The 27,191-nt window shown below is 43.8% G+C and overlaps 2 protein-coding genes across 4 annotated transcripts; both read right to left on the bottom strand.

The window, feature by feature from the left end:
* Positions 1 to 506: 506 nt before the first annotated feature.
* Positions 507 to 25,869, bottom strand: LOC120286788. Of its 3 annotated transcripts, none has more exons than XR_005545501.1 (6): positions 25,762 to 25,869; positions 25,623 to 25,685; positions 25,467 to 25,523; positions 24,486 to 25,007; positions 21,941 to 23,818; positions 507 to 1,092 (listed from the first exon to the last, which is right to left on the bottom strand). XR_005545501.1 is itself a non-coding variant. In XM_039299289.1 (6 exons), coding segments are annotated over exons 2-6 (300 nt in total). In that variant the 5' UTR covers positions 25,625 to 25,685; positions 25,762 to 25,869; the 3' UTR covers positions 23,239 to 23,805. The 3 variants fall into 3 exon arrangements, 2 of the variants coding, with proteins under 2 accessions (XP_039155223.1, XP_039155222.1); XM_039299289.1 differs by lacking the exon at positions 507 to 1,092 and having other exon boundaries at positions 23,239 to 23,818; positions 24,700 to 24,768; positions 24,849 to 25,007; XM_039299288.1 differs by lacking the exons at positions 507 to 1,092; positions 21,941 to 23,818 and having other exon boundaries at positions 24,210 to 24,600; positions 24,700 to 24,768; positions 24,849 to 25,007.
* Positions 2,925 to 5,853, bottom strand: LOC104424060 (protein ROOT HAIR DEFECTIVE 3 homolog 1-like). Its single transcript, XM_039299290.1, has 8 exons — positions 5,487 to 5,853; positions 5,301 to 5,348; positions 5,162 to 5,224; positions 5,006 to 5,061; positions 4,400 to 4,559; positions 4,251 to 4,319; positions 4,040 to 4,131; positions 2,925 to 3,386 (listed from the first exon to the last, which is right to left on the bottom strand). Exons 1-8 carry the CDS (start codon positions 5,580 to 5,582, stop codon positions 3,194 to 3,196), a joined length of 777 nt encoding a protein of 258 aa, XP_039155224.1. The 5' UTR covers positions 5,583 to 5,853; the 3' UTR covers positions 2,925 to 3,193.
* Positions 25,870 to 27,191: the final 1,322 nt, after the last annotated feature.

The raw sequence follows: 27,191 nt of genomic DNA, 5'->3' as shown, positions 1-27,191 counted from the left end.
GATGAAATTCTTTCAATTAAGGAAGCCCATTTTGAATTTCTGCTTAAAGGAGAAAACATTATCTCAATCCAAAAGAAGACAAAAAATTAAAATGATCGGAAGCAAGCTAAATGTCAAATAAAAGTCCGATTTCCATAAAGAAAGAAGGAAGAAAGGTAGAAGGAGAAGAAATTGATGAAATTCTTTCGTTGAAGCTTCCGCCTAACCGCTTGAAAATTGAAGTTCGATATGCAATTCCAAAAGAAACCACAAGCGAATCTTTTTCTAACGATTCTGTCTCGCTCCCACCTTGTAGGTTTCACGTGTTTGTTCGAAGGTTCCAGAACCACACTTTCACGTGTTTGTTCACATGCATTATTACGGGGGAGGAAAAAATCCATAAATTGTTGGTCCGACCATGACCTAGCTTTCACGTGTTTGTTCCGCGTTATGCCCGTTTTATAACAGTTTAATATGCCTAAAGACATTTTCTCCATCCGCAGAGCCCTAAAAGTACTAACCCCAAAACTGGCCACCCTTTCGACCACCCATTGTGGCTCTTCTGTTTCTGATAATTCCAAAAAGAACTGTGCAAATAATCAAATAATCAGCAAATGTTCGTGGAATTGAAAATATTTCTCAGCGCTATAGTGCACTGGATTAAATAGAGCCTCTTTCTTTTTCTTTTCATTTTTCTTGTGTTAGTGTGCTTCGGTGGGGTGGGGGATGATAACATGCATTTTAATGACAATAAAACGTGCCTGAGCAGTAATTGTTTCCCTCACTACTCGATCAATGGTGTGCTGCATCTCTGCAATAAATTGCATCCAGATTGTTTTGCACTCCTGGGGCGTGATCAGTGTTTCGGACTAAGGAATATGCAATTAAACAGTGAATGTAAGTGCTCTCAGCAAATTGAAGATCTGCATTAATTGGAACTAGCACAATAAAAGCAAAACTCACATCTTCCCACGTGCTTAAAGTCAAGCGATCTATGCTCCCGTCAGTGGCATGAGGTTTGTTGTCCAACAATCAAACCAACAAAAGTTGTTCGATATGATCCTTCTCACCATCCAAACGAATTGCCGCCATCGCAGACAGCAACCTTAATGACTACAAGCGTCATTGAATCATTTCAGTAAAAGATCCACAAGCAAGCAATAGGAGAAATATGTCATTGAATCATTTCAGTAAAAGATCACAAGCAAGCAATAGGAGAAATATGAAAAATATTTGCCGCATATAAATTTTGCATATTGCCAAACAAGCTTGTCGTGTGATATCCCGAACATCCTCCCCACTCCTCCAGACTCTATCCACATAGTCAACATCATGGCTAAATAGTGTAACAAAACTGGATAGAAAATGAAGCACATAAGGATTTCAAGTACTATTGAATCTAACCGACGAGTAAATCGCAAACTTAAAGATGCCTACCACTCCTTCATTAGCTCAACGACCCTTCAAGATACTTTATTTGCTCTTTTTCATACGATAGACCTTCCATAATCTTTCATAACATCTAACCTTTCTTTCTTCATCTGTTGATCCATCTCATAAAAAGAGAGGGCACTAGAAAACCGACTTATGGCCAACATAGTCTCGAGCGAAAGAAGTGTCCTAATGGCCGACCAGGTTTCACTAGTAGCTCCCTTCAAAAGAGCTTCCACTGGTGCAGACAATACTCCTTCAGTCTTGCCTATAAAAACATGATATAATTCGTGCAAATCCCATCAACCACCATTAAGTAAAAGGGGGAAAAGCCCTCCATCTGTAAAGAGAGGCACAAGACTATGTTGGCCATAAGTCGGTTCTTAGTGCCCTCTCTTCTTATGAGATGGATTAACAGATGAAGGAAGGAAGGCTGGATGTTATGAAAGATTATGGAAGGTCTATCGTACGAAAGAAAGCAAATAAAGTATCTAGAATGGTCATTAAGCTAATAAAGGAGTGGTAGGTATCTTTAAGTTTGTGATTTACTCGTCGGTTAGATTCAATAGTAGCTCCCTTCAAAAGAGCTTCCACTGGTCCAGACAATGCTTCCTTCATGATATAATTCGTGCAGATCCCATGAACCACCATTAAGTAAAAGGGGAAAAGCCCTCCATCCGTAAAGATAGAAGCTCGAGAGAAGAAGAAATCTCTTTGCTCATTATGCTACCTTATGTGCTTTCGTAAGCTCAAAGACCTTGGTATCACGGACCGAACCAACATGGGCATCAACGCGACTCTGCAGCCTCTCCCGTACACTAGACATATCTCATTTGGCTTGTTCAATTACAACATCTGTTCAAAGTATGATATGAAACTTATCCATGCATTCGGTGGTAAAATTCCCCTAATAACAAGTCAAAAGTGAGCATGGCATGAACATACAAATAGTTTCCTAAATGCCTAGAGTGTTATTTACCAACAAGACCATATTTTCACATCAGCCTTTGGTCTCAGACACAAACCTTCATTTCTAACTGATGCAAGTAAAACAACTAATAGGCCACCAAAGGAGTGCAAATGCAAGCACAATCATGGCCTACTTTTTCAGAGCATTGACTTTACAAACATCAGGTTTAAAGTTGCTGTACTTACGCATCGTTCGTCAAATAGGGCCATATAAGACCGAGTACAGTCACAAGCAGCCACTGAAAACTCTTCCCCTCCTTGGACATATTCTGTATGGATGTCTAGGTGAGTTCAAGGAAAGATTTGGCAAGGCTTTGGAAGGAGGAAGAGTTTTCAGTGGCTGCTCGTGACTGTACTCGATCTTATATGGCCCTAATTGACGAACGATGCATAGGTACGGCAACTTGTAACCTGATGTTTGTAAAGTCAATGCTCTGAAAAAGTCATTGTGCTTTGTCTTGTAACTAAGAAACCAAGAAAAGCTTAGTTACAGGACAAAGCAAGGTTTGCCACTGTGCTTTGACTTTACAAACATCAGGTTACAAGTTGCTGTACCTGCGCATCGTTCGTCAAATAGGGCCATATAAGACCGAGTACAGTCACGAGCAGCCACTGAAAACTCTTCCCCTCCTTCCAAAGCTTTACCAAATCTTTCCTTTAACTCACCTAGACATCCATACAGAATATGACCAAGGACTGCTTGGAAAGCTGGTCGTACCAGCTGACGAAACAACAAAACACAATATGCAACATATGATAAGATGTCCTCAACGGTATGCTTACTTCAAATGAAAACATCTGAAAGAAAAATGTGTCAAAAAAGAAAAATATTTGCACATTCCAAGCAGCTTGAAGTGGTAGTCATACAATAGAACCCAAAAAAGTGAAGCACTTTAAGCAAGGAAAACCACCCCCATAACTTCTTTACTCGAAGTGACCATTTTTCAAGCTGCTTCCACCTCTTAGATCTAACATTCCCATCGAAATGCGTAGTCTGTGATTTGTACCTAATAAGGGCCACAAAAATTTATATAGATGAAACGTACTTGTAGTGATAAATAAATTTCTAATCCTGACAAAACATAATCTTCACCCAAAAATAAAACCAGGAAACATCACAAACAGAAGGCCAAATTAAGCTAAGCCATCAGCTACGCAACTGCTACACTGTGACTAGCCATTACTCTCCTACCATCAACTGATCAATCAAACAAGAAGATGATTGCCCAAAAGCAACCATTCAACCAATTGAAATAATACTCAAATTGCGAATGAAGGGGGGCCATTTCAAGCTGGAATGATCAGCTGAACAGAATAGCTATATGTCATCTACACAGGCTAGACCTTAACAGCTATATCTCATCTACTCAAGCTAGAACTCAACAATTAAATAGTAGATATATCAGAGGCAAACTTGTACAATCAGAAAAGCTGAGGCTTCCTTTGTTTGCTCTTTAAAAAAATGCACTTGTTCCAAGAAAAGAAAATGCTCCTACTGCTCACACTTCACGTAAGCCAGCAAAAACTTAGAAATAACATTCTTAAAAGTAAGCCGATTGTGTTGAATAACCTTAATGTAATTGCATTATTTAATGAACATAAAATCCAGTTGCCGCACCACCATCTGTAACTCATCAAATAATAATATTACTCATCTTACCCAGATAAACACGTGTCAAGAATGGAACTCAGTTTCTTTCCAAAATCGGGAATTGCTCCAAACTGCGCAACCTCCTTCATCGAAAGCCAGTCCTAACATGTTAAGAAGGGTTCGCCTGATCTTATATGTGTAAGATAAATTGCATATGCTTGCATTTCAAAATAGCGAAACATGACAAGCAAGTTTCATGTCCAAAGAATCAGATCGATACCTCATTTTCAGTAAGACTGGAATAATGTTCGTCGGCAATTTCTTCACATCGTATGTGAGCAACCATGACCTTAACACGGATAGCATGATGCGTCCATTAGCATTCTCATTATCAGCAATATATCCAGTTGCCCTTCAATTAACACTCACCCGGTGCGCAGGCAAGTCCAAGTCCTTATTCTCCTTAATGACCATCCAAATACGCTGAGCAATAAAACAAAATCCTGAACTAGGAACTGCCCCCCTTCGATCTCCTGCCAGCCCACCAGGTGCGGTACTATCCAAGAACCACCCTCTAAGGACGTCCACCGAAATTCGACCATATGGCAAAAGATTAGTGCGAAGGAAGGGTAAAATCCATTTGGCAACCAATGCTCCAAATTCCATAATACAGAGCACAAGAAGATGAGATGGAAACAAAACACGTCTCAAACTACAATTGATTAAGAATGTGAACAGAAGAGTAGTGAAAATCACCAAACTCAATAAGGGATGACTGACCAAGGATAAGCCCTAGAGAAATCAGAAATAGCAGTCGATGATGAGTGGCATTTCCACAGATATTCCAAAACTCATGCATACGAGGACCGAAGCTTTGTCCTAAACAGTACTCAAGCACAGGATTTATGTGAAAGAAAGGGCGCCCATTGCGGCATTTGAAAATCTTGTCGAGACACAACAACAAAGCCGACATAAAAATTGGGCAAATTATTCAAGGTCCAAACGTGCTTTTAAGGGATGCAAGGTAGGTATACCTCATCTTTAAATCGCTCTTCCTCTTCTTCATAATCAGAAAGAGCAACGACCTCAACCTGGAAAGCAGAAGAGAGTCATTAGGTTGAACTTCATTTCGACGATTAGAGGCAAAAGCATATCATCGAGAGGAACTCATACAAGCATCGGAGCACCTACATTAAAAAAATGACTGACAGGAGTTCCCTTGTGCTGCTCTGACTTAGGAATACTGTCCCATATCTGTAGGAAAATACTAAATGAAACCAGCAACGGTTTTACAAAATCGATTTTCCAAAGGAAATGCAACAACCCTCACCTCCCGCACTTCTTCCCTCAGGGCAGCTTCTAGACATTCCAAAGGAGTCTGGATAAAAAGAAAAACCAGAGAGCATATAAAAAAAAAAAAAACTCAGATGGGCAAAATTTACTGGATGCAACCAAAACGAGCAAATAAAAACCATCACAATCTGAAATGGAAACATGATTAAGTATAGGTACCAACCCTCCTTGTTTTATCCCGTAATACGAATACGAGAGTTGTTTTCCTTGGACAAAACAATCGCATTATGGCCTTCAAGAAGAGTCGCAACTTTATCATTAACTCTAAAAACTAAACATTTAGCTTATGTTAAGGCAAGAGGACAAGAAACACCTGGAATACAGGTTTCAGAAAAGGCTTGCTGGCAGCTTGTGCATGGCCAATATAATGACCCCACCTATGAAAAAGATGTTGAAAAGAAGACAAGAAATACCTGGAATACAGTTTTTAGCAGAAACCTGCTCCCAACTTGCTCAAGGCCAACCCAACGACACCATCTATGACAAAGATGCTTAGAATGGGCACTAGGAAAATAGAAAAACAACGACACCATCTATGACCGTTGGTGCAAGGTCGGGCTGGCCGAGCGATGCTCGGTAGAGGTGGATTCTGTAAGAGTTTTTCTAATTGTGGACTACATTAATTGATATTATAATTTCTACCGTTTAACGTTTATCGTTTTACGGGGTTTGGTCTAAGGTGAGATAGAAGATTTCTTAATGAGTCTAATATGGGCGGAAGTGTGGGCCGAGGAGCCGAGCCCGCAGCCCGTAATGAGGGGGACTGGTTGGGCTCTCTCCTCTAACCCAATTCTCACCTATATCCTCACCTAGGAGCGTTCAACGCCACACGTGGGGGCCGCCCATTGACCAGTGATACAGAGGGCAATAGAGGAGAAGGACTTGCGCGTGGAACATTGTGTTTCCGTTTCCGCTTCAAGAACAATGGATTCCAAAACAAGTGTGTCAATTCTTTCTACTTAATCATGCATGTTTTTGTTCTAGTTATGGTGGGGTTTTGCGCAATTTTTAACATGTGGTATCAAAGCCTCCATAATCCTAGCGAACATAATTGAGCATAATTAGCACTAATTAGTATGGATCTTGCCCAATTTGTGATTTTGACTTTTAGTTCAATAAAAAATAAAATTCACACATTTGGCAAAAAATTAGCTTTGGCCCCCCACGCCGCGCGCTTATTTTTATTTTTTAAAAATCTGAAATCGCCACCTGCATTTGAATTTGATCCGATTGAACCTGACCGATGACCCGACCCGTTGACCTAACCCGACCCGGTCAACCAGTCAGACCGGGCGGCTGAACCGGATGGTCGGACTGAACCGGTCGGACCGCCACCGCCAGACCGGTTTTGACCGGCCTTTGACGCCCGCCACAGGCTCCACGCACAACAGACTCCGGCACGTGCGGGGCGTGAGGCTCCGATCTGCGCGTGGCCGGCGGCGATGGACTCGTATGATTATTTTCTACGTCATGGTGTATTTATTTTATATCTTTGATGATTTTATGAATGTGAAAATACATGCAAAGCCCTAAATACGTGCTTTTTTGCGTATTTTTCTTGTATTTTTTTGTGATTTAGAAAATACAGGTCCGGGATATAGGTATGTTATCACATAAACATTATAAAAGTGTGATTCATTAATAAAAATTAAACTTTATTGTATTTTATTAATGAATAAGGCAATGTAATTAGCATGGCATGTGATTTGACTGATATGATGCCCCTATCACTAAAGTTAAATCACATGTATATATGATGTATGTGAGATGTAAATATTATATCCGGGATGAGAGTTTCAAGGGGATTCAATTGAGTTGTGACCGCCAAAGTGGCACACTTGGTTGAGTTTGAGAAATTTCAACTCTCGTATATTGATTGGGATGTCTCCTGGGTCTAATGCATAGTCATACTCCCAAAGGAGGTGATTATGTATTAGTTCATGGAGGTATATATGATAGTGTGGTGGAGGAGTGACCGATCCTAATGGTTCATATACCCAAAGGTGATGAATTCACGAAGATTGGAATATATTCTCATAACCCTTATCATGTGGGGAGTGTACAATTGCTTGTCATGTATTCTGCCCAAAGGTGATTATGTGATTTTTGCATGTAACTCCTGAAGTGTACTTGTGCGTCAAGTTACACAATGCTCACATGATGCTAATTATATATATTGCTTGTCTTTCAGTCACATTTTCCGTAAATGGTAACTCCGTCACCATTGAGGTTCTTGCTGGTTCGAATTTTAAGAGATGGAGAGAGGATTTTCTGTTTGTTATGGAAATGACAGATGTTCATATGGCTCTTACCCTCGATCAGCCGGCCGAGAGTACGCCCTGAAAAGGCTGGTCTCATCCCGTAGACAAAAGCAAATTTTGCTGCATGGGAAAAGAGCAATACGCGTCCTCCATGAAAGATGAGATAAAATCTATGAAACACGAGGTCGTAAACCCCGACAGGCTTCTTCGGCCATCTTTGGCAACGAAGAAGACGAACGGCGAAGAAGAAGCGACAAACGGCGGAGGAGATCTTTTGTTCGATGAGATCCATAAGGATCACTCACGCTGCTCATTGGGTGACGCGATGAATTGCTCCTATTGTTAAGGGTGATAAATTGAGTCTTTCACAAAATTCAGATTTTGAGAAAGCATGTCCTTATGCTAGTGTGCTTGGAAGCATCCGAATGCAAATGTGGCTTTGTGGTCCCCGGCATTCAAAAGCTTCTGATTTATAGATATGCATTTAAAATGCCCACATTTCGCAAATGGGCATTCAAAAGGTTTTTTTTTACTGGGGGGCCCAATGGTTGCAGACCCACTAACTAAAGGCCTACGCCTGTGTTTTTTGAGAAAATGCTGGGATGCTGTTATTTAGTGGGAGCAAAAACACCCCCACCATCTATGACAAAGATGCTTAGAAAGGGCACTAGGAAAATACAAAAACAACGACACCATCTATGACCGACTTGGTGGCGCAAGCTCGCATCGGGGGTGGCCGAGCGATGCTCGGTAGAGGTGGATTCCGGGCCTCCTTCTTCCCGGTCACTCTTCATTTCTACCCCTCTCCTTCCTTCAAGCTCTCTCGCCAAAGGCCCTCTCCCCTCTCTCTCGGCCAAAAATCCCCCCCGCCTCTTTCAGAGTCCTTCTCCGTTCCTTTTCTTCTCTACGCGGGCGCCCGGCCTTCTACCGTGCCAGCTGCCCTTGCTGGCCTAATCCGCCACCACCAACTCCAGCCGATCGTCCCCTGATTCGGCTGTTCCCCCTACTCCCCTCTGCTGTTGCTGCTTTTCTTCCTTTTTGGCAGGCGTGCGTGAAGGATGGCAGGAGGGAGACGACCAGCTCGAGCGCGGGCTAGGCTGAAAGGAAAAAGGGCTGGGCCGGGCCCAGCACGAGGGAAAGAGTAAAAGAAAGAGAGGAAGGCGCCAGCCCAAGGCTTGTCCGAACCCAGCCCGATTGCCCCTCTTTTTTTCTTTTTTCTCTTTTTTTCTTTTTTTTTTTTTTTTTGTAATTAATTTCTTTTGATAAATCTTTAATTTTCATTTTTTTATGACGAACTTTGGAAGAAATTAAGAAAAGACCAATCAATGTGCAGTGCAATAGTGAAAACACAATACCTAAATAATGATGATTTTTTTTGTGACTAATTTCTTACTTTTAATGCTATTAAGTCTTAAGTAAAATGACGAAATTTAAGTGTCAATATGACTTCACTAAAAATTATCACAAGCAATATATCTCGAAAGTCACTAAACATTATCACAGGCAATATATCCCGAAAGTCACTAAACATTATCACAGGCAATATATCCCGAAAGAATGGTAAGTAATTTCCAGTTAAACATGAGAAATCCAATTAAGAAGCAAAAGTATCCATCGAGCAAAAGTAGTGACTAGGTTTCTAAACAAATGGAGTAGCCAAGCTATTCGATAGCGAGATGAGAACTCATCCAGTCACCGGTACTTGAGCCCCGAATATAGAAAAGACAACGTATGAAACGCATGTTTCCTCCAATCTCACATCACTGATGAATTTTTCTAATGCATGGATGTTGAAAGCACCCCTTGCGTCTATGAATTGAGTAAGGGAACATTCAGCAGGGTCATCTGCCCATGAAAAATCGCCACAGCTTTCATAACAAAGAAGATGTGATAACATACTCTCGATTATAGACTAAAAGGGAAATACAATGAAGCGTTAAATTTGACATACTTTCGTGATCGAACCTCTTCCCGAACAGTATATATCAATCATTTATTCAATTTATATGGTCGAATAGATTAAAAGAGAACTAAGGCTACGTTTGATCGTCCAGATTTCTAAACGGAATAGGACTAGATAGGATAGGATAAGAAATCCATGGATTTCTTCATATCCCATCAAATATTTGGTGAACTACGGATTTAAAGTCAGATATCCTCATATCTTATCCAATCTATCGTTTGGTGAACTACGGATTTAAGTTCGGATATTTTAAAAACCATAACATTAGACAAGTACAAATTTGCAGGTTTAATATTTATAAAATCATCCAAAACAATATATATTTTTCAAATTAACAGATTCCCATCGAATTTCATGATTATGCATCGTAATAATCTTTTGTGTTCCTCTGAAATAATTTTTTGGATACCCCTCAAAGTAGTTACTAGTCAAAGAATAGTAGATTACAGTACGAGTTATAAAAGCATTGAAAAGCAATTTTCCTGGAGCCATCTCACATGCGTTTGAATGGCATGAGATTGCATCATCTTACTGAAGATCACGAGTCATCAAAGAACTGAGGAAAAGGTCCGGCATAAAACAGAACATCTTTCATTTGCTCTACGAAGCATCTAACAGGATCAAAGAAAACACAGCCCTATCAAACATTATCAGATGACGACTTGACATCCATGTCATCGCGTGTCCTCATCATAAGCAAAATGACACGAGCATGCACCCAGGTTGAAGCAGGCCTAAACGGTTCACAAGGTAGACTCACGTATAACTATATACGCAACACCAAGTATGTGAGCGAGGGACAACGGTTGGTTTATGGCAACAGGTTGTCAATCGTGTAGAAAACCAATGACCAGATGTAAAATTGAGCGTGAATGCAATGGCGACATCCAAAGAATTGCCCATATTGTGGAAAAAAAGGATAAATTGATAGCTGTGGTCTTATGGCCAATTATAACAATCAAGATGATATGATCGAAGAATAGTCAAGTTACACCATTAAAAAGAAACAATGAATAGCAGCGCAAACTTTTTAGAACTGATAAAATTTATGGATCATATATTTAAAAGAAATTTCCAGTCCTGATCCAACGGCGTTACATGAGATCAACTAACATCACATTGGATAGGCAGCAGCAACTAGCCTTTGCCTAATTGTAACTAGAAAGGAAATCAAATTATCAAGTATCTACTCAACACAGTACCCTGTATTTACCTGAAATAAGGCACACTCCTATGGTTTTCTTTAATAAATAGAACGACTATAATGAGCATTTCTGGTGCCGTTGTGTTTCTACTCAGTTCATTATTCTGCAGTAGTTTTAGTGTCAATTTGCAAAACACTTCCATTAGCACCTTTCTTACCAAAGCTGCTTCCTGCTGCAAGTTCCCAGCATCCTCCTTTTGAGTAACAGCGCTTCCTTTTAAAATCTTCTTCAGCATGGGGCTATCATAGTGGCCCTTCACCATATGAGACTATGGCCTTTTGGGAAGAAACAAATGCCCAAATGTTTTATAACTATCAAAGTGGAAACCGCAACGATCCAAACCGTTATACCCAACCAAAATCATCCTCCGGAGCTCAAACAAAAACCGAAAAGCTTCAATTTTCCCAAGCAATTAGCCACGTTCACCTCAATCAATCCCACCCCCCATAACTGCAAGCAGACAAAAAAAAAAAACAAAAATACGGACACCACACTCCCAATTCCATGAAAAAAAAGAAGTCAAAAACACAACAACAGCAGAATTCACGTATTTCCCCCGCATCCCCACCGTGCCGAAACGGGCCACGACCGCCCGGACCCGGCAGTGCGACAGGGACGATCGGGGCGCCGGCGGCCTCGGCAGCCGGGGTGCATTCGAAGCTAGGAAAACATCGTAGTGGGGGGAATCGATCGAGAGGGAGATCGGTGGCGATCGCCGGTGAACGGGGGGTCTTACCTTGGAGGAAGAAGGCTTTCGTAAAATTTTGATGAGAATCGGAGAACTATTGAGGATAAGGCTTCAACGTCAATACTTTGGAAACAAAGAGTCGTCCGTGGGTGAACAATGGAGAAAGAAAAAAAGCATAGGGTTTTATGTTTCGGATAAAAGAAATCTTATCCGACCTTATCCCACCTTCCCTCTCGAATTTTTTTATCTGATTTATATCTCATCTATATCCGACCTTATCATATCTTAAACAGCTACCAAACACGAAATAGGATAAAATGTTTCCTATCATGGTTTTTATCCGGTAGACCAAACGCAGCCTAAAACATTAAATCAACATATCTTTGTGATAATCTAATGATTATCTATGCAATTAATAGGTACCTATATCGACAACCGGCGACGGAGGAGACTCCATGATGGCAAATCTCGAGCAGTGAATAAGGACGCTCGTCCCTCAATCACAAAGCACCTATTCAATAGAAACCGAAACTCTACAGATCACCGACCAACTTCCAATATCCAACGGATTGCCCCGCGAAATTCGCCTCAAAACAATGGGCAATCAACGATAATCAAGAAGATTCTCAAAGCCTACCAGAATCACCATCAGCCCAGGGGAAGAAACCGAAGGAGTCGTTCCCGAAGAAGTTCCCGGAATCGGAAAACAACGACAACGAAGAAGCACTCAACGGCAATCGAAGGGCGCGGGAGGGATAAGGCGGACTACGATGGAGGAAGGGGAGTCTCCGGACGGAAGGTGAAGGGACTTCTTCGGTGCGAGGGGAAAGCTAGCTAGGGTCGTCAAATGGTTTGCTCTTGAAGTTACGAGATGGGCCCCAAAGTATCTCCTAAGCCCAAAATTCGAAATGGGCCTCGGCGGACCCGGAACCGGCTCTTCGGTTCGTCCCGTGCTGACCTAGAATTTGGGCCTACGTGGATTTTCATTTGGGAATGCCTCTCTTACACGGAGCGACAAAGAAATTATGGGAAGACATATTGAATGGGGCTTCATCATTAGGGCGAGGGGCTTGACGATGAGGGATGTCGGCCGGAGATGGTGGGGCTATGTCGGAAGGGTGTGGTGGCGGCTTGGAAGAAACTAAGCTTCGTTGGTTTTGGAAAGAAGACGGGCAATCAACAATAATCAAGAAGATTCTCAAAGCCTACCGGAATCGCCATCAGCCTAGGGGAAGAAACCGAAGGAGTCGTTGCCGAAGAAGTTCCCGGAATCGGAAGACAACGACGACGAAGAAGCTCTCAACGGCAACCGAAGGGCGCGGGAGGGATAAGGCGGACTACGGTGGAGGAAGGGGAGTCTCCGGACGGAAGGAGAAGGGACTTCTTTGGTGCAAAAGGAAAGCTAGCTAGGGCCGTCAAATGGTTTGCTCTTGAAGTTACGAGATGGGCCCCAAAGTATCTCCCGAGCCCAAAATTCGAAATGGGCCCGGCGGACCCGAAACCAGCTCTTCGGTCCGTCCCGTGCTGACTTGGAATTTGGGCCTGCGTGGATTTTCATTTGGGAATGCCTCTCTCACACGGAGCAACAAAGAAATTATGGGAAGACATATTGAATGGGGCTTCATCATTAGGGCGAGGGGCTTCACGATGAGGGATGTCGGCCGGAGATGGTGGGGCTATGTCGAAAGAGTGTGGTGGTGGCTTGGAAGAAACTAAGCTTCGTTGGTTTTGGGAAGAAGACACGCAATCAATGATAATCAAGAAGATTCTCAAAGCCTACCGGAATCGCCGTCAGCCCAGGGGAAGAAACTGAAGGAGTCGTTGCCGAAGAAGTTCCCGAAATCGGAAGACGATGACGACGAAGAAGCTCTCAACGGCAACCGAAGGGCGTGGTAGGGATAAGGCGGACTACGGTGGAGGAATGGGAGTCTCCGGACGGAAGGAGAAGGGACTTCTTCGGTGCGAGGGGAAAGCTAGCTAGGGCCGTCAAATGGTTTGCTCTTGAAGTTACGTGATGGGCCCCAAAGTATCTCTCGAGCCCAAAATTCGAAATGGGCCCCAGCGGACCCGGAACCGGCTCTTCGGTTCGTCCCTTGCTGACTTGGAATTTGGGCCTGTGTGGATTTTCATTTGAGAATGCCACTCTCACACGGAGCGACAAAGAAATTATGGGAAGACATATTGAATGGGGCTTCATCATTGGGGCGAGGGGCTTCACGATGAGGGATGTCGGCCGGAGATGGTGGGGCTATGTCGGAAGGGTGTGGTGGTGGCTTGGAAGAAACTAAGCTTCGTTGGTTTTGGGAAGAAGATGGGCAATCAACGATAATCAAGAAGATTCTCAAAGCCTACCGAAATCGCCATCAGCCTAGCGGAAGAAATCGAAGGAGTCGTTGCCGAAGAAGTTCCCGGAATCGGAAGACGACGATGACGAAGAAGCTCTCAACGGCAACCGAAGGGCGCAGGAGGGATAAGGTGGACTACGGTGGAGGAAGAGGAGTCTCCGGACGGAAGGAGAAGGACTTCTTCGGTGGGAGGGGAAAGCTAGCTAGGGCCGTCAAATGGTTTGCTCTTGAAGTTACGAGATGGGCCCCAAAGTATCTCCCGAGCCCAAAATTCGAAATGGGCCCCGGCGGACTCGGAACCGGCTCTTCGGTCCGTCCCGTGCTGACCTGGAATTTGGGCTGCGTGGATTTTCATTTGAGAATGCCTCTCTCACACGGAGCGATAAAGAAATTATAGGAAGACATATTGAATGGGGCTTCATCATTGGGGCGAGGGGCTTGACGATGAGGGATGTCGGCCGGAGATGGTGGGGCTATGTCGGAAGGGTGTGGTGGTGGCTTGGAAGAAACTAAGCTTCGTTGGTTTTGGGAAGAAGACGGGCAATCAACGATAATCAAGAAGATTCTCAAAGCCTACCGGAATCGCCATCGGCCTAGGGGAAGAAACCGAAGGAGTCGTTGCCGAAGAAGTTCCCGGAATCGGAAGACGATGATGACGAAGAAGCTCTCAACGGCAACTAAAGGGCGCGAGAGGGATAAGGCGGACTACGGTGGAGGAAGGGGAGTCTCCGGACGGAAGGAGAATGGACTTCTTTGGTGCGACGGGAAAGCTAGTTAGGGCCGTCAAATGGTTTTCTCTTGAAGTTACGAGATGGGCCCCAAAGTATCTCCCGAGCCCAAAATTCGAAATGGGCCCCAGCGGACCCGGAACCGGCTCTTCGGTTCATCCCTTGTGACTAACTTTGGAATTTGGGCCTGCGTGGATTTTCATTTGAGAATGCCTCTCTCACACGGAGCGACAAAGAAATTATGGGAAGACATATTGAATGGGGCTTCATCATTGGGGCGAGGGGCTTGACGATGAGGGATGTCGGCCGGAGATGGTGGGGATTATGTCGGAAGGGTGTGGTGGTGGCTTGGAAGAAACTAAGCTTCGTTGGTTTTGGGAAGAAGACGGGCAATCAACGATAATCAAGAAGATTCTCAAAGCCTACCGGAATCGCCGTCAAGCCCAGGGAAGAAACCGAAGGAGTCGTTGCCGAAGAAGTTCCCGGAATCAGAAGACAATGACGACGAAGAAGCTCTCAACGGCAACCGAAGGGCGCGGGAGGGATAAGGCGGACTACGGTGGAGGAATGGGAGTCTCCGGATGGAAGGAGCATGGACTTCTTCGGTGCGAGGGGAAACCTAGTTAGGGCCGTCAAATGGTTTGCTCTTGAAGTTACGAGATGGGCGCCAAAGTATCTCCCGAGCCCAAAATTCGAAATGGGCCCAGCGGACCAGAACCAGCTCTTCGGTTCGTCCCTTCCTGATCTGGAATTTGGGCTGCATGGATTTTCATTTGAGAATGCCCCTCTCACACGGAGCGACAAAGAAATTATGAGAAGACATATTGAATGGGGCTTCATCATCGGGGCGATGAGCTTGACGATAAGGGATGTCGGCCGGAGATGGTGGGGCTATGTCGGAAGGGTGTGGTGGTGGCTTGGAAGAAACTAAGCTTCGTTGGTTTTGGGAAGAAGACGGGCAATCAATGATAATCAAGAAGATTCTCAAAGCCTACCGGAATCGCCGTCACCCAAGGGAAGAAACCGAAGGAGTCGTTGCCGAAGAAGTTCTCGGAATCGAAAGACGATGACGACGAAGAAGCTCTCAACGGCAACCGAAGGGCGCGGGAGGGATAAGGCGGACTACGGTGGAGGAAGGGGAGTCTCCGGACGGAAGGGGAAGGGACTTCTTCGGTGCGGGGAAAGCTAGCTAGGGCGTCAAATGGTTTGCTCTTGAAGTTACGCGATTGGCCCCAAAGTATCTCCCGAGCCCAAACTTCGAAATGGGCCCCAGCGGACTCGGAACCGGCTCTTCGGTTCGTCCCTTGCTGACCTGGAATTTGGGCCTGCGTGGATTTTCATTTGAGAATGTCTCTCTCACACGGAGCGACAAAGAAATTATGGGAAGACATATTGAATGGGGCTTCATCATTGGGGCGAGGGGCTTGATAATGAGGGATGTCGGCCGGAGATGGTGGGGCTATGTCGGAAGGGTGTGGTGGTGGCTTGGAAGAAACTAAGCTTCGTTGGTTTTGGGAAGAAGACGGGCAATCAACGATAATCAAGAAGATTCTCAAAGCCTACCGGAATCGCCGTCAGCCCAGGGGAAGAAACCGAAGGAGTCGTTGCCGAAGAAGTTCCTGGAATCGGAAGACGATGACGACGAAGAAGCTCTCAACGGCAACCGAAGGGCGTGGGAGGGATAAGGCGGACTACGGTGGAGGAAGGGGAGTCTCCGGATGGAAGGAGAATGGACTTCCTCGGTGCGAGGGGAAAGCTAGCTAGGGCCGTCAAATGGTTTACTCTTGAAGTTACGAGATGGGCCCCAAAGTATCTCCCGAGACTAAAATTCGAAATGGGCCCCAGCGGACCCGGAACCGGCTCTTCGGTTCGTCCCTTGTTGACCTGGAATTTGGGTTTGCGTGGATTTTCATTTGAGAATGCCTCTCTCACACGGAGCGACAAAGAAATTATGGGAAGACATATTGAATGGAACTTCATCATCGGGGCGAGGGGCTTGACGATGAGGGATGTCAGTAGGAGATGGAGGGTTATGTCGGAAGGGTGTGGTGGTGGCTTGGAAGAAACTAAGCTTCGTTGGTTTTGGGAAGAAGACGGGCAATCAACGATAATCAAGAAGATTCTCAAAGCCTACCGGAATCGCCGTCAGCCCAGGGGAAGAAACCGAAGGAGTCGTTGCCGAAGAAGTTCACGGAATCGGAAGACGATGACGACGAAGAAGCTCTCAACGGCAACCGAAGGGCGCGGGAGGGATAAGGCGGACTACGGTGGAGGAAGGGGAGTCTCCGGACGGAAGGAGAAGGGACTTCTTCGGTGCGAGGGGAAAGCTAGCTAGGGCCGTCAAATGGTTTGCTCTTGAAGTTACGAGATGGGCCCCAAAGTATCTCCCGAGCCCAAAATTCGAAATGGGCCCCAGCGGACCCGGAACCGGCTCTTCGGTTCGTCCCTTGCTGACCTGGAATTTGGGTTTGCGTGGATTTTCATTTGAGAATGCCTCTCTCACACGGAGCGACAAAGAAATTATGGGAAGACATATTGAATGGGGCTTCATCATTGGGGCGAGGGGCTTGACGATGAGGGATGTCGGCCGGAGATGGTGGGGCTATGTCGGAAGGGTGTGGTGGTGGCTTGGAAGAAACTAAGCTTCGTTGGTTTTGGGAAGAAGACGGGCAATCAATGATAATCAAGAAGATTCTCAAAATCTACCGGAATCGCCGTTAGCCCAAGGGAAGAAACCGAAGGAGTCGTTGCCGAAGAAGTTCTCGGAATCGGAAGACGATGACGACGAAGAAGCTCTCAACAGCAACCGAAGGATGCGGGAGGGATAAGGCGGACTACGGTGGAGGAAGGGGAGTCTCCGGACGGAAGGAGAAGGGACTTCTTCGATGCGAGGGGAAAGCTAGCTAGGGCCGTCAAATGGTTTGCTCTTGAAGTTACGAGATGGGCCCCAAAGTATCTCCCGAGCCCAAAATTCAAAATGGGCCCCGTGGACCCAGAACCGGCTCTTCGGTCCGTCCCGTGCTGACCTAGAATTTGGGTTTGCGTGAGATTTTCATTTGAGAATGTCTCTCTCTCACACGGAGCGACAAAGAAATTATGGGAAGACATATTGAATGGGGCTTCATCATTGGGGCGAGGGGCTTGACGATGAGGGATGTCGGCCGGAGATGGTGGGGCTATGTCGGAAGGGTGTGGTGGTGGCTTGGAAGAAACTAAGCTTCGTTGGTTTTGGGAAGAAGACGGGCAATCAATGATAATCAAGAAGATTCTCAAAATCTACCGTAATCGCCGTCAGCCCAGGGGATGAAACCGAAGGAGTCGTTGCCGAAGAAGTTCTCGGAATCGGAAGACAATGACGACGAAGAAGCTCTCAACGGCAACCGAATGGCGCGGGAGGGATAAGGCGGACTACGGTGGAGGAAGGGAAGTCCCGGATGGAAGGAGAAGGGACTTCTTCGGTGCGAGGGGAAAGCTAGCTAGGGCCGTCAAATGGTTTGCTCTTGAAGTTACGAGATGGGCCCCAAAGTATCTCCCAAGCCCAAAATTTGAAATGGGCCCTAGCAGACCCGGAACCGGCTCTTCGGTTCGTCCCTTGCTGACCTGGAATTTGGGCCTGCGTGGATTTTCATTTGAGAATGTCTCTCTCACACGGAGCGACAAAGAAATTTTGGGAAGACATATTGAATGGGGCTTCATCATTGGGGCGAGGGGCTTGACGATGAGGGATGTTGGCCGGAGATGGTGGGGCTATGTCGGAAGGGTGTGGTGGTGGCTTGGAAGAAACTAAGCTTCGTTGGTTTTAGGAAGAAGACGGGCTGCAAACAGGCCGGGTGCATGGGGCCTTGTGGGAACCGGCCTCAACAGACCGAGTTTGATCGCCAAGGATCTAGAAATTAGAATATTTCTTTCCTTTCTAGGGGGAAAAATTTAGGAAATTGACACAATTAGTCAAGAAAAAAAAAAGAGAAAACCTTAGCCGAAAACAATCGAGCGAACGCTGTTGCGACCGAGGCAATGTCTCGCATCAGACACCTGAATTTTCCAGGAATCTGTTGAAAACGATTCACGGCCATGCCTCTTTTTTTTTTTTTAAAAAAATTTGGGTCCCACACAAGCTATTGATTACGGGGAGGAAAAATCCCATAAATTTTGGGCAAATGAAGCCTATGGACCTATGACCAAAAAAAAAAAAAAGTGTAACGACCTTCATCTTCATCTTCGGGTAGCTTTCACGTGTTTGTTCACGTGCATATGGGATCGGCATCCTATGTCCGTGTTTCCCTTATAACAATTTAATATGCCCAAAGACATTTTCTCCATCCGCAAAGCCCTAAAAGTACTAACCCCAAAACTGGCCACCCTTTCGACCACCCATTGCGGCTCTCCTCTTCCTGATAATTCCAAAAAGAAGAGAGCAAATAATCAAATAATCAGCAAATGTTCATGGAATTGAAAATATTTCTCAGCGCTCTAGTGCACTGGATTAAATAGAGCCTCTTTCTTTTTCTTTTCATTTTTCTTGTGTTAGTGTGTGCGTTGGGGGTGGGGGATGATAACATGCATTTTAATGACAATAAAACGTGCCTGAGCAGTAATTGTAAAATATGGGTTTTGACCTAGTCAAAAATTAAAAAGAAAAAGGTAGAAGCTTCAGCAGAAAGAGAGAGAGAGGAATCGAGAGTTTTCGGGAGAGGGAAAAGAGAAGAGAGAGAGGAAGAAAAGACAGAAAGAAAAAAAAAAGAAAAAGGAAAAGAAAAAGGAGGAGATAAAAAGGAAAAAAGGGGAGAGAGTTAGACCTGAGCAGGTCTTTAAACTGCTCCACCCTAAATAGGACATCCCACGGTGCCTCCCCCCACAACCCATTTATAGGGAAATGAGGGAGCTAGAACACAGAGAGAAGAAGAAAGAGAGAAAGAAGAAGATAAAAGAAAAAGAGGGGCTTGCGCGTTCTTGTCATGGGAGCCTCACCAAGCCACATTAACTACGTAACGCAATGCTTGGTAAGCACTCGTGCTCCCCCTTCGTTCAATCAGAGTAATTTTGGACCTAGGGCTTGAAATTCGGAATTTTGGGAAAATCGAGCAACGAAGTATGATTTTTGAGTCATTGAGCTAAGTATTTTTGTAGAAATGATAACTTGGGATGTTGTGGAGCTGTGGGATTTTATGGATTGTAATTTGAGCTCACAGTTTGCCCGAAACAAAATTTTGAAGTTTATCGCCCGTGATGAACAGTGCACGACCAGAATTTCAGAGCTATATTTTGTTGATTTTCGGCTTGATTTCGGGTTAGCTAAATTAGGGTTCTTGTAGTATGTTGGATGAGTTTTTCATTGATTATAAGTGCGCTTTTAACGGAGTTTGGTGGAGAAAATTATGGCATGATGAAGTTTCGTGCTCGCACTTCGCGCTAAGGACAACTTTGTTTTGGTTGAGTGATTTATTAGCACGTAAGTGTCTTTTTATCGATGATTTAACATAATTTAGTTGAGTCGTTAGTTGGAGAGTGGCATATTACCTGGTTTTAATATCATTTTCGATTTATTAATAGGAATATGAGTGCGTTGGCTCAATTCAACTTTCCCAGGTGAGTGGTGCTATCTCTTCAAAGAATTTATAAGCTGATGTCTTCAAAACGATAAAGATTTAATATTTTATGAGTTATAAATAAGCATATTTATTGCATAAAAGTTAGATCGGGCATTTACTAAGTTTTGATATTTGAAAATAGTGTGAGAACGTTTTATGAATATATATTATGTTTGATTAACGAAGTTGAGAAATATTGCATGTTTTGAGTTTGTGAAATCATTTCACGAAAAGCTCAACTTTGAGATGATTTATGGAAGGTTATATAGATAATGATTTGTGATAAACTTTTTGAAATGTATTTGATTTGAAATTGATTTATGAGACGGGTTTTGAAATTATTTGAGAATGTTTTATGGAAATATTTTGGTGGATAAGTTGAGTTGCGAAATCTTTTTGTGATATATAAAATGTTTTATGAATTTGGTTTGAGAATTATAGATGGTGTGGTTTGGATTGTTGTGGATGTACAATATCGCTGTGAGCCCAACAAGGGGCTTGTGGGTATGCGCATACTTTTCTAGGATATCCTTGTGAGCTGAGTCACCGGCTAATAATAGATGGAGACATTGCCAAGGGTGAAATCTTGGTCGTCTCGTCACCAGACGTTGTATCGTGATCATGGTTTGATATTGAGCAACGAATTGGTCAATGGAGTTGACCATTAACATGTGATATGAGTTGGGTCGATGGAATGGATCATCGATGTGTAATTTGAGATTAATCGTTGGAATTAACCATTGACGTGTAATTTGAGATTAGTCATTGGAATGGACCATCAACGTGTAATTTCAATTAAATTATCGATGTGTGGTTTGATGAGATTAATCAATGGAATAGACCATTCATACATGTTTTATGAGATTGACCAATGGGTTAGACCATTGGCATTTGCCTATTATTATCTTGAATATTTTTGCTTTGACCATGTTGTGTTAAAGTAAGAAATGTTATATTTTGGCCCTAAAGGTTTGTTAAGTTTCTGGGTTTTGTGTGGTATAAGATTAATAAATAGAATGAACCATTGGCGTGTGAATTAATGAGATTGATCATTGGATTAGACCACTATAAATATAGCTATGTTGAAGCGTATGTAACTTATTCTTTTTACTGTATGTTTGTTATATCCTAAATTTGAGTTAAAAAGTTGTAATTTGGTTTTGTAAATATGCATAGTGGGTGCTCGATTCGCTTAGAAGAGATGCACTACTCATTGAGCCATGGTTGCTCACCCCTCTATTTTCCATTCTTTTTCAGGTTCCTCGACTAACGATGAATAGATCCGAGAGCGATATGGATGTGGGGACTTTTAAGAGTTGGATTTTGGGAGCTTTAAGGCCGCATCTTTGAGTGGAAGGACAGCTGTGTCATCCCCCATTCTTGTTGATTTTGGGGTGTGACAGTAATTCTTCCTTCACTGCTTCGATCAATGGTGTGCTGCGTCTCTGCAATAAATTGCATCCATAGTATTTTGCACTCCTGGGGCATGATCAGTGTTTCGGATGAAGGAATCTGCAATTAAACAATGAGTGTAAGTGCTCTTAGCAAATTGAAGATCTGCATTAATTGGAACCAGCACGATAAAAGTAAAACTCACATCTTCCAACGTGCTTAAAGCCAAGCGATCTATGCTCCCGTTAGTGGCATAAGGTTTGTTGTCCAACAATCGAACCAACAAAAGTTTCAATATTATCTTTCTCACCATCCAAACGAATTGCCGCCATTGCAAACAGCAACCTTAATGACTACAAGCGTCATTGAATAGTTTCTTGTGAAAGATCCACAAGCAAGCAACGGGAGAAACATGAAAAATGTTTGTCACATATAAATTTTGCATACTGCCAAACGAGCTTGTCGTGCGATATCTCAAACATCCTCCCTACTCCTCCAGACTCTATCCACATAGTTAACATCATGGCTAAACAGTGTAGCAAAACTAGATAGAAAATGAAGCATATAAGGATTTCAAGTACTATTAAATCTAACCCACGAGTAAATCACAAACTTAAAGATGCCTACCACTCCTTCATTAGCTCAACGACCCTTCGAGATACTTTATTTGCTCTTTTTCGTATGACAGACCTTCCATAATCTTTCATAACATCCAGCCTTCCTTCCTTCATCTATTGATCCATCTCATAAGAAGAGAGGGCACTAGAGAACCAACTTATGGCCAACATAGTCTTGCGCGAAAGAAGTGTCCTGATGGCCGACCAGGTTTCACTAGTAGCTCACTTAAAAAGAGCTTCCACCGGTCCAAACAATGCTTCCTTCAATCTTGCCTGTAAAAACATGATATAATTCGTGTAGATCCCATCAACCACCATTAAGTAAAAAAGGGAAAAGCCCTCCATCTGTAAAGAGAGGCGCGAGACTATGTTGGTCATAAGTCGATTCTCTAGTGCCCTCTCTTCTTATGAGATGGATCAACAGATGAAGGAAGGAAGGCTGGATGTTATGAAGATTATGGAAGGTCTATCGTACGAAAAAGAGCAAATAAAGTATCTCGAAGGGTCGTTGAGCTAATGAAGGAGTGGTAGGCATCTTTAAGTTTGCGATTTACTCGTCGATTAGATTCAATAGTAGCTCCCTTCAAAAGAGCTTCCACTGGTCCAGACAATGCTTCCTTCAGTCTTGCCTGTAAAAACATGATATAATTCATGTAGATCCCATCAACCACCATTAAATAAAAAGGGGAAAAGCCCTCCATCTGTAAAGAGAGAAGCTCGAGAGAAGAAGAAATCTCTCTGCTCATTATGCTACCTTATGTGCTTTCGTAAGCTAAGAGACCTTGGTATCACGGACTGAACCAACATGGGCATCAATGCGACTCCGCAACCTCTCCTGTACGCTAGACGTATCCCATTTGACTTGTTCAATTACAACATCTGTTCAAAGTATGATACGAAACTTATCCAAGCATTCGGTGGTAAAATTCCCCTAATAACAAGTCAAAAGTGAGCATGGCATGAACACATACAAATAGTTTCCTAAATGCCCAGAGTGTTATTTACCAACAAGACCATATTTTCACATAGCCTCTAGTCTCAAACACAAACCTTCATTTCTAACTGATGCAAGTAAAACAACTAATAGGCCACTAAAGGAGTGCAAATGAAAGCACAACAAGAGTCAAAGAACCAAGAAAAAGCTTAGTTACAAGACAAAGCACAATGACAAACCTTCGTTTGTGGCCAAATTTTTCAAAGCATTGACTTTACAAATATCAGATTACAAGTTGCCATACCTGCGCATCGTTCGTCAAATAAGGCCATATAAGACCAAGTACAGTCACGAGTAGCCACTAAAAACTCTTCCTCTCCTTCCAAAGCCTTGTCAAATCTTTCCTTGAACTCACCTAGACATCCATACAAAATATGACCAAGGACTGCTTGGAAAGCTGGTCATGCCAGTTGACGAAACAACAAAACACAATAAGCAACATATGATAAGATGTCCTCAACGGACAGTCTCTCTGTGTAAGCTTACTTCAAATGAAAACATCCTAACTGAAAGAAAAATGTATCAAAAAGGAAAAATATTTCCACGTTCCAAGCAGCTTGAAGTGGTAGTCATACAATAGAACCCAAAAAAGTGAAGCACTTTAAGCAAGGAAAACCACCCCCATAACTTCTTACTCGAAGTGACCATTTTTCAAGCTGCTTCCGCCTCTTAGATCTGACATTCCCATCGAAATGCGTAGTCTATGATTCGTACCTAATAAGGGCCACAAAAAATTATATAGATGAAACGTACTTGTATTGATAAATAAATTTCTAATCCTAGAACATAATCTTCACCCAAAAATAAAACCAGGAAACATCACAAACAGAAGGTCAAATTAAGCTAGGCAACTGCTACACTGACTAGCCATTAATCTCCTACCATCAAGTAAACTGATCAATCAAACAAGAAGATGATTGCTCAAAAGCAACCATTCAACCAGTTGAAATAATACTCAGATTGCGAATGAAGGGGGGCCATTTCAAGCTGGAATGATTACTTGAACAAAATAGCTATATCTCATCTACACAGGCTAGACCTCAACAGCTATATCTCATCTACTCAGGCTAGAACTCAACAATTATATAGTAGATATATCACTTGTACAACCTAAAATGAAACAATATAAAATTCAAAAAAGCTGAGGCTTCCTTTGTGTTTGCTCTTTAAAAAAATGCACTTGTTCCAAGAAAAGAAAATGCTCCTGCTACTCCCACTTCACGTAAGCCAAGAAAAACTCAGAAACAACATTCTTAAAAGTAAGAACATGGAGCCGATTGTGTTGGATAACCTTAATGTACTTGCATTATTTATTGAACATAAAATCCAGTTGCCGCACCATTATCTGTAACTCATCAAATAATAATATTACTCATCTTACCCAAATAAACACATGTCAAGAATGGAATTTAGTTTCTTTCCGAAACCGGGAATTGCTCCCAACTGCGCAGCCTCCTTCATCGAAAGCTAGTCCTAACATGTTAAGAAGAGTTCGCCTGATCTTAATATGTGTTAGATAAATTGCATATGCTTGCATTTCAAAATAGTGAAACATGACAAGCAAGTTTCATGTCCAGCAAGAACCAGATCGATACCTCATTTTAAGTAAGACTGGAATATTGTTCGTCGGCAATTTCTTCACATCGTATGTGAGCAACCATGACCTTAACACGGATAGCATGATGCATCCATTATCATTCTCATTATCAGCAATATATCCAGTTGCCCTTCAATTAACACTCACCCTGTCCGCAAGCAAGTCCAAGTCCTTATTCTCCTTAATGACCATCCAAATACGCTGAGCACTAAAACAAAATCCTGAACTAGGAACTGCCCCCCTTCGATCTCCTGCCAGCCCACCAGGTGCGGTACTATCCAAGAACCACCCTCTAAGGGCGTCCACCTGTTCGTCCAAGGAAATTCGACCATATGGCAAAAGATTAGTGCAAAGAAAGGGTAAAATTCATTTGGCAACCAATGCTCCAAATTCCATAATACAGAGCACAAGAAGATGAGATGGAAACATAACACGTCTCAAACTACAATTGATTAAGAATGTGAACAGAAGAGTAATGAAAATCACCAAACTCAATAATGGATGACTGACCAATGATAAGCCCCAGAGAAATCAAAAATAGCAGTTGATGATGAGTGGCATTTCCACAGATATTCCGAAACTCATGCATACGAGGACCGAAGCTTTGTCCTAAACAGTACTCAAGCACAGGATTTATGCGAAAGAAAGGGCGCCCACTGCGGCATTTGAAAATCTTGTCGAGACACAACAACAAAGCCGACATAAAAATTGGGCAATCGTATTCAAGGTCCAAACGTGCTTCTATGGGATGCAAGGTAGGTATACCTCATCTTTAAATCGCTCTTCCTCTTCTTCATAATCAGAAAGAGCAACGACCTCAACCTGGAAAGCAGAAAGAGTCATTAGGTTGAACTTCATTTCGACGATTAGAGGCAAAAGCAAATCATCGAGAGGAACTCATACAAGCATCAGAGCACCTACATTAAAAAAATGACTGACAGGAGTTCCCTTGTGCTGCTCTGACTTAGGAATACTGTCCCATATCTGCAGGAAAATACTAAATGAAACCAGCAACGGCTTTACAAAGTCGATTTTCCAAAGTAAATGCAACAACCCTCACCTCCCGCACTTCTTCTCTCAAGGCAGCTTCTAGACATTCGAGAGGAGTCTGGATAAAAAGTAAAACCAGAGAGCATATAAAAAAAAAAAAAAAAAATCAACTCAGATGGGCAAAACTTACCGGATGCAACAGAGATGGCCAAAAAGCACGCAAGGGTACTGTTCATCACCCTCTCTTCCTCTGTTTTCTGACCTGATTCTCGCCGGCTTCCTCTGCTCGATCCGGCCGATCCAGACCTCCGTTTGGCGTGAAATTTGGGGGTTCAGCTCCTCGGGTAAGCCCCTCGTTCCTCACTGAACGGATTCGGGTTTCTTCCTCTCTGGGGCGAGATCTGAGCTGCCCTTCTTCACGAGAAGCGCCCTACTGCTGTGCTGCTCGATCCCTCGAGGTGCGGTTGCTGGAGCGACTCGGGCCTGCTCGTAGTGGTTGGTAGGCGTCCCAACACCCTCAGGTAAGCCTGCTGTGCCTCGGCCCTGCTCTTGATCGACTGCTGGTGCGGCTGTAGTCCCGACCCCGTTGTGCTGCGCCATTCTCCGAACGGCTGCTGGTGCATCACCGGATCTCGAGGGGTTGTGCTACAGCCCTGGACGAGGGTCTTCATCCCTTCTAGTAGGAGCTGGTCAGTCCGTTCAGAACGCCCGGTTAGTCTCTCGCTCTCTTGATGGCTGCTGTGTAGAGGGTTCGGGTTTAGCTGGCTGGGTATTATTGTAGTTATGGCTGCTCCATCTGCTGTGGTTGGTGAGCCGAGTATTGCGGCCCAGTTGAGAGCTGGAACGGAGAAGGCTTCTAGCCCTCTCAATCGAAACAAGGAGGCCCGGTCCTCCTTGCTCACGGGCAAGGTTTCTGCATCAGCGGAGACCTCAAACCGTGGTCCTCCCAAGGATGCAGCCCGTGATAGGCGTTCGAGAGGACGAAGCAGAGTGAGGTCGGCTTCCAAACGGCCCCAGGCCTCGCAAAAGCAAGGGAGGAAAACAGACGCCCCGGCTGTCCGGACGTGGGCAAATGTTGCGAAACTTGCAGGGAAAGGGTATGACCTCACCTTTGTTCCTCCCTCGTTTGAGGATGATATCCCAGTGGTGGATCTCCCTGATGAAGTGTTAGATGCGGTGGATCCCAAATGGCATGAGTATCTGGTTGGGTATTATGTAGGAAGGAGTTTGCCGTTCCAGCTCACGGAGAACACGCTCAAGCTAAGTTGGGGACCGAAGCTTGTTGAGGTTTTCGCCGATGACCAGGGCTTCTTTTTCTTCCGCATCCTTGACCCCGAGTTCCGAAGGAAGATTTTGGAAGATGGTCATATAACGGTTGCAAGGGTTGCGCTCGTTTTGCAACAATGGAAGCCTCTCCTAGAGTTGAAGAGGGAGAAACAAACCACGGTGCCAGTGTGGATTCGCCTGAAGAACCTACCTCTTGACCTCTGGACAGCCCCG

The sequence above is a fragment of the Eucalyptus grandis genome, chromosome 8 (genome assembly GCF_016545825.1).
Source record: "Eucalyptus grandis isolate ANBG69807.140 chromosome 8, ASM1654582v1, whole genome shotgun sequence".
Lineage (NCBI taxonomy): Eukaryota > Viridiplantae > Streptophyta > Magnoliopsida > Myrtales > Myrtaceae > Eucalyptus > Eucalyptus grandis.
Note: the sequence above shows the minus strand (reverse complement) of the source record. Positions and strands in the feature narration are given on the sequence as shown.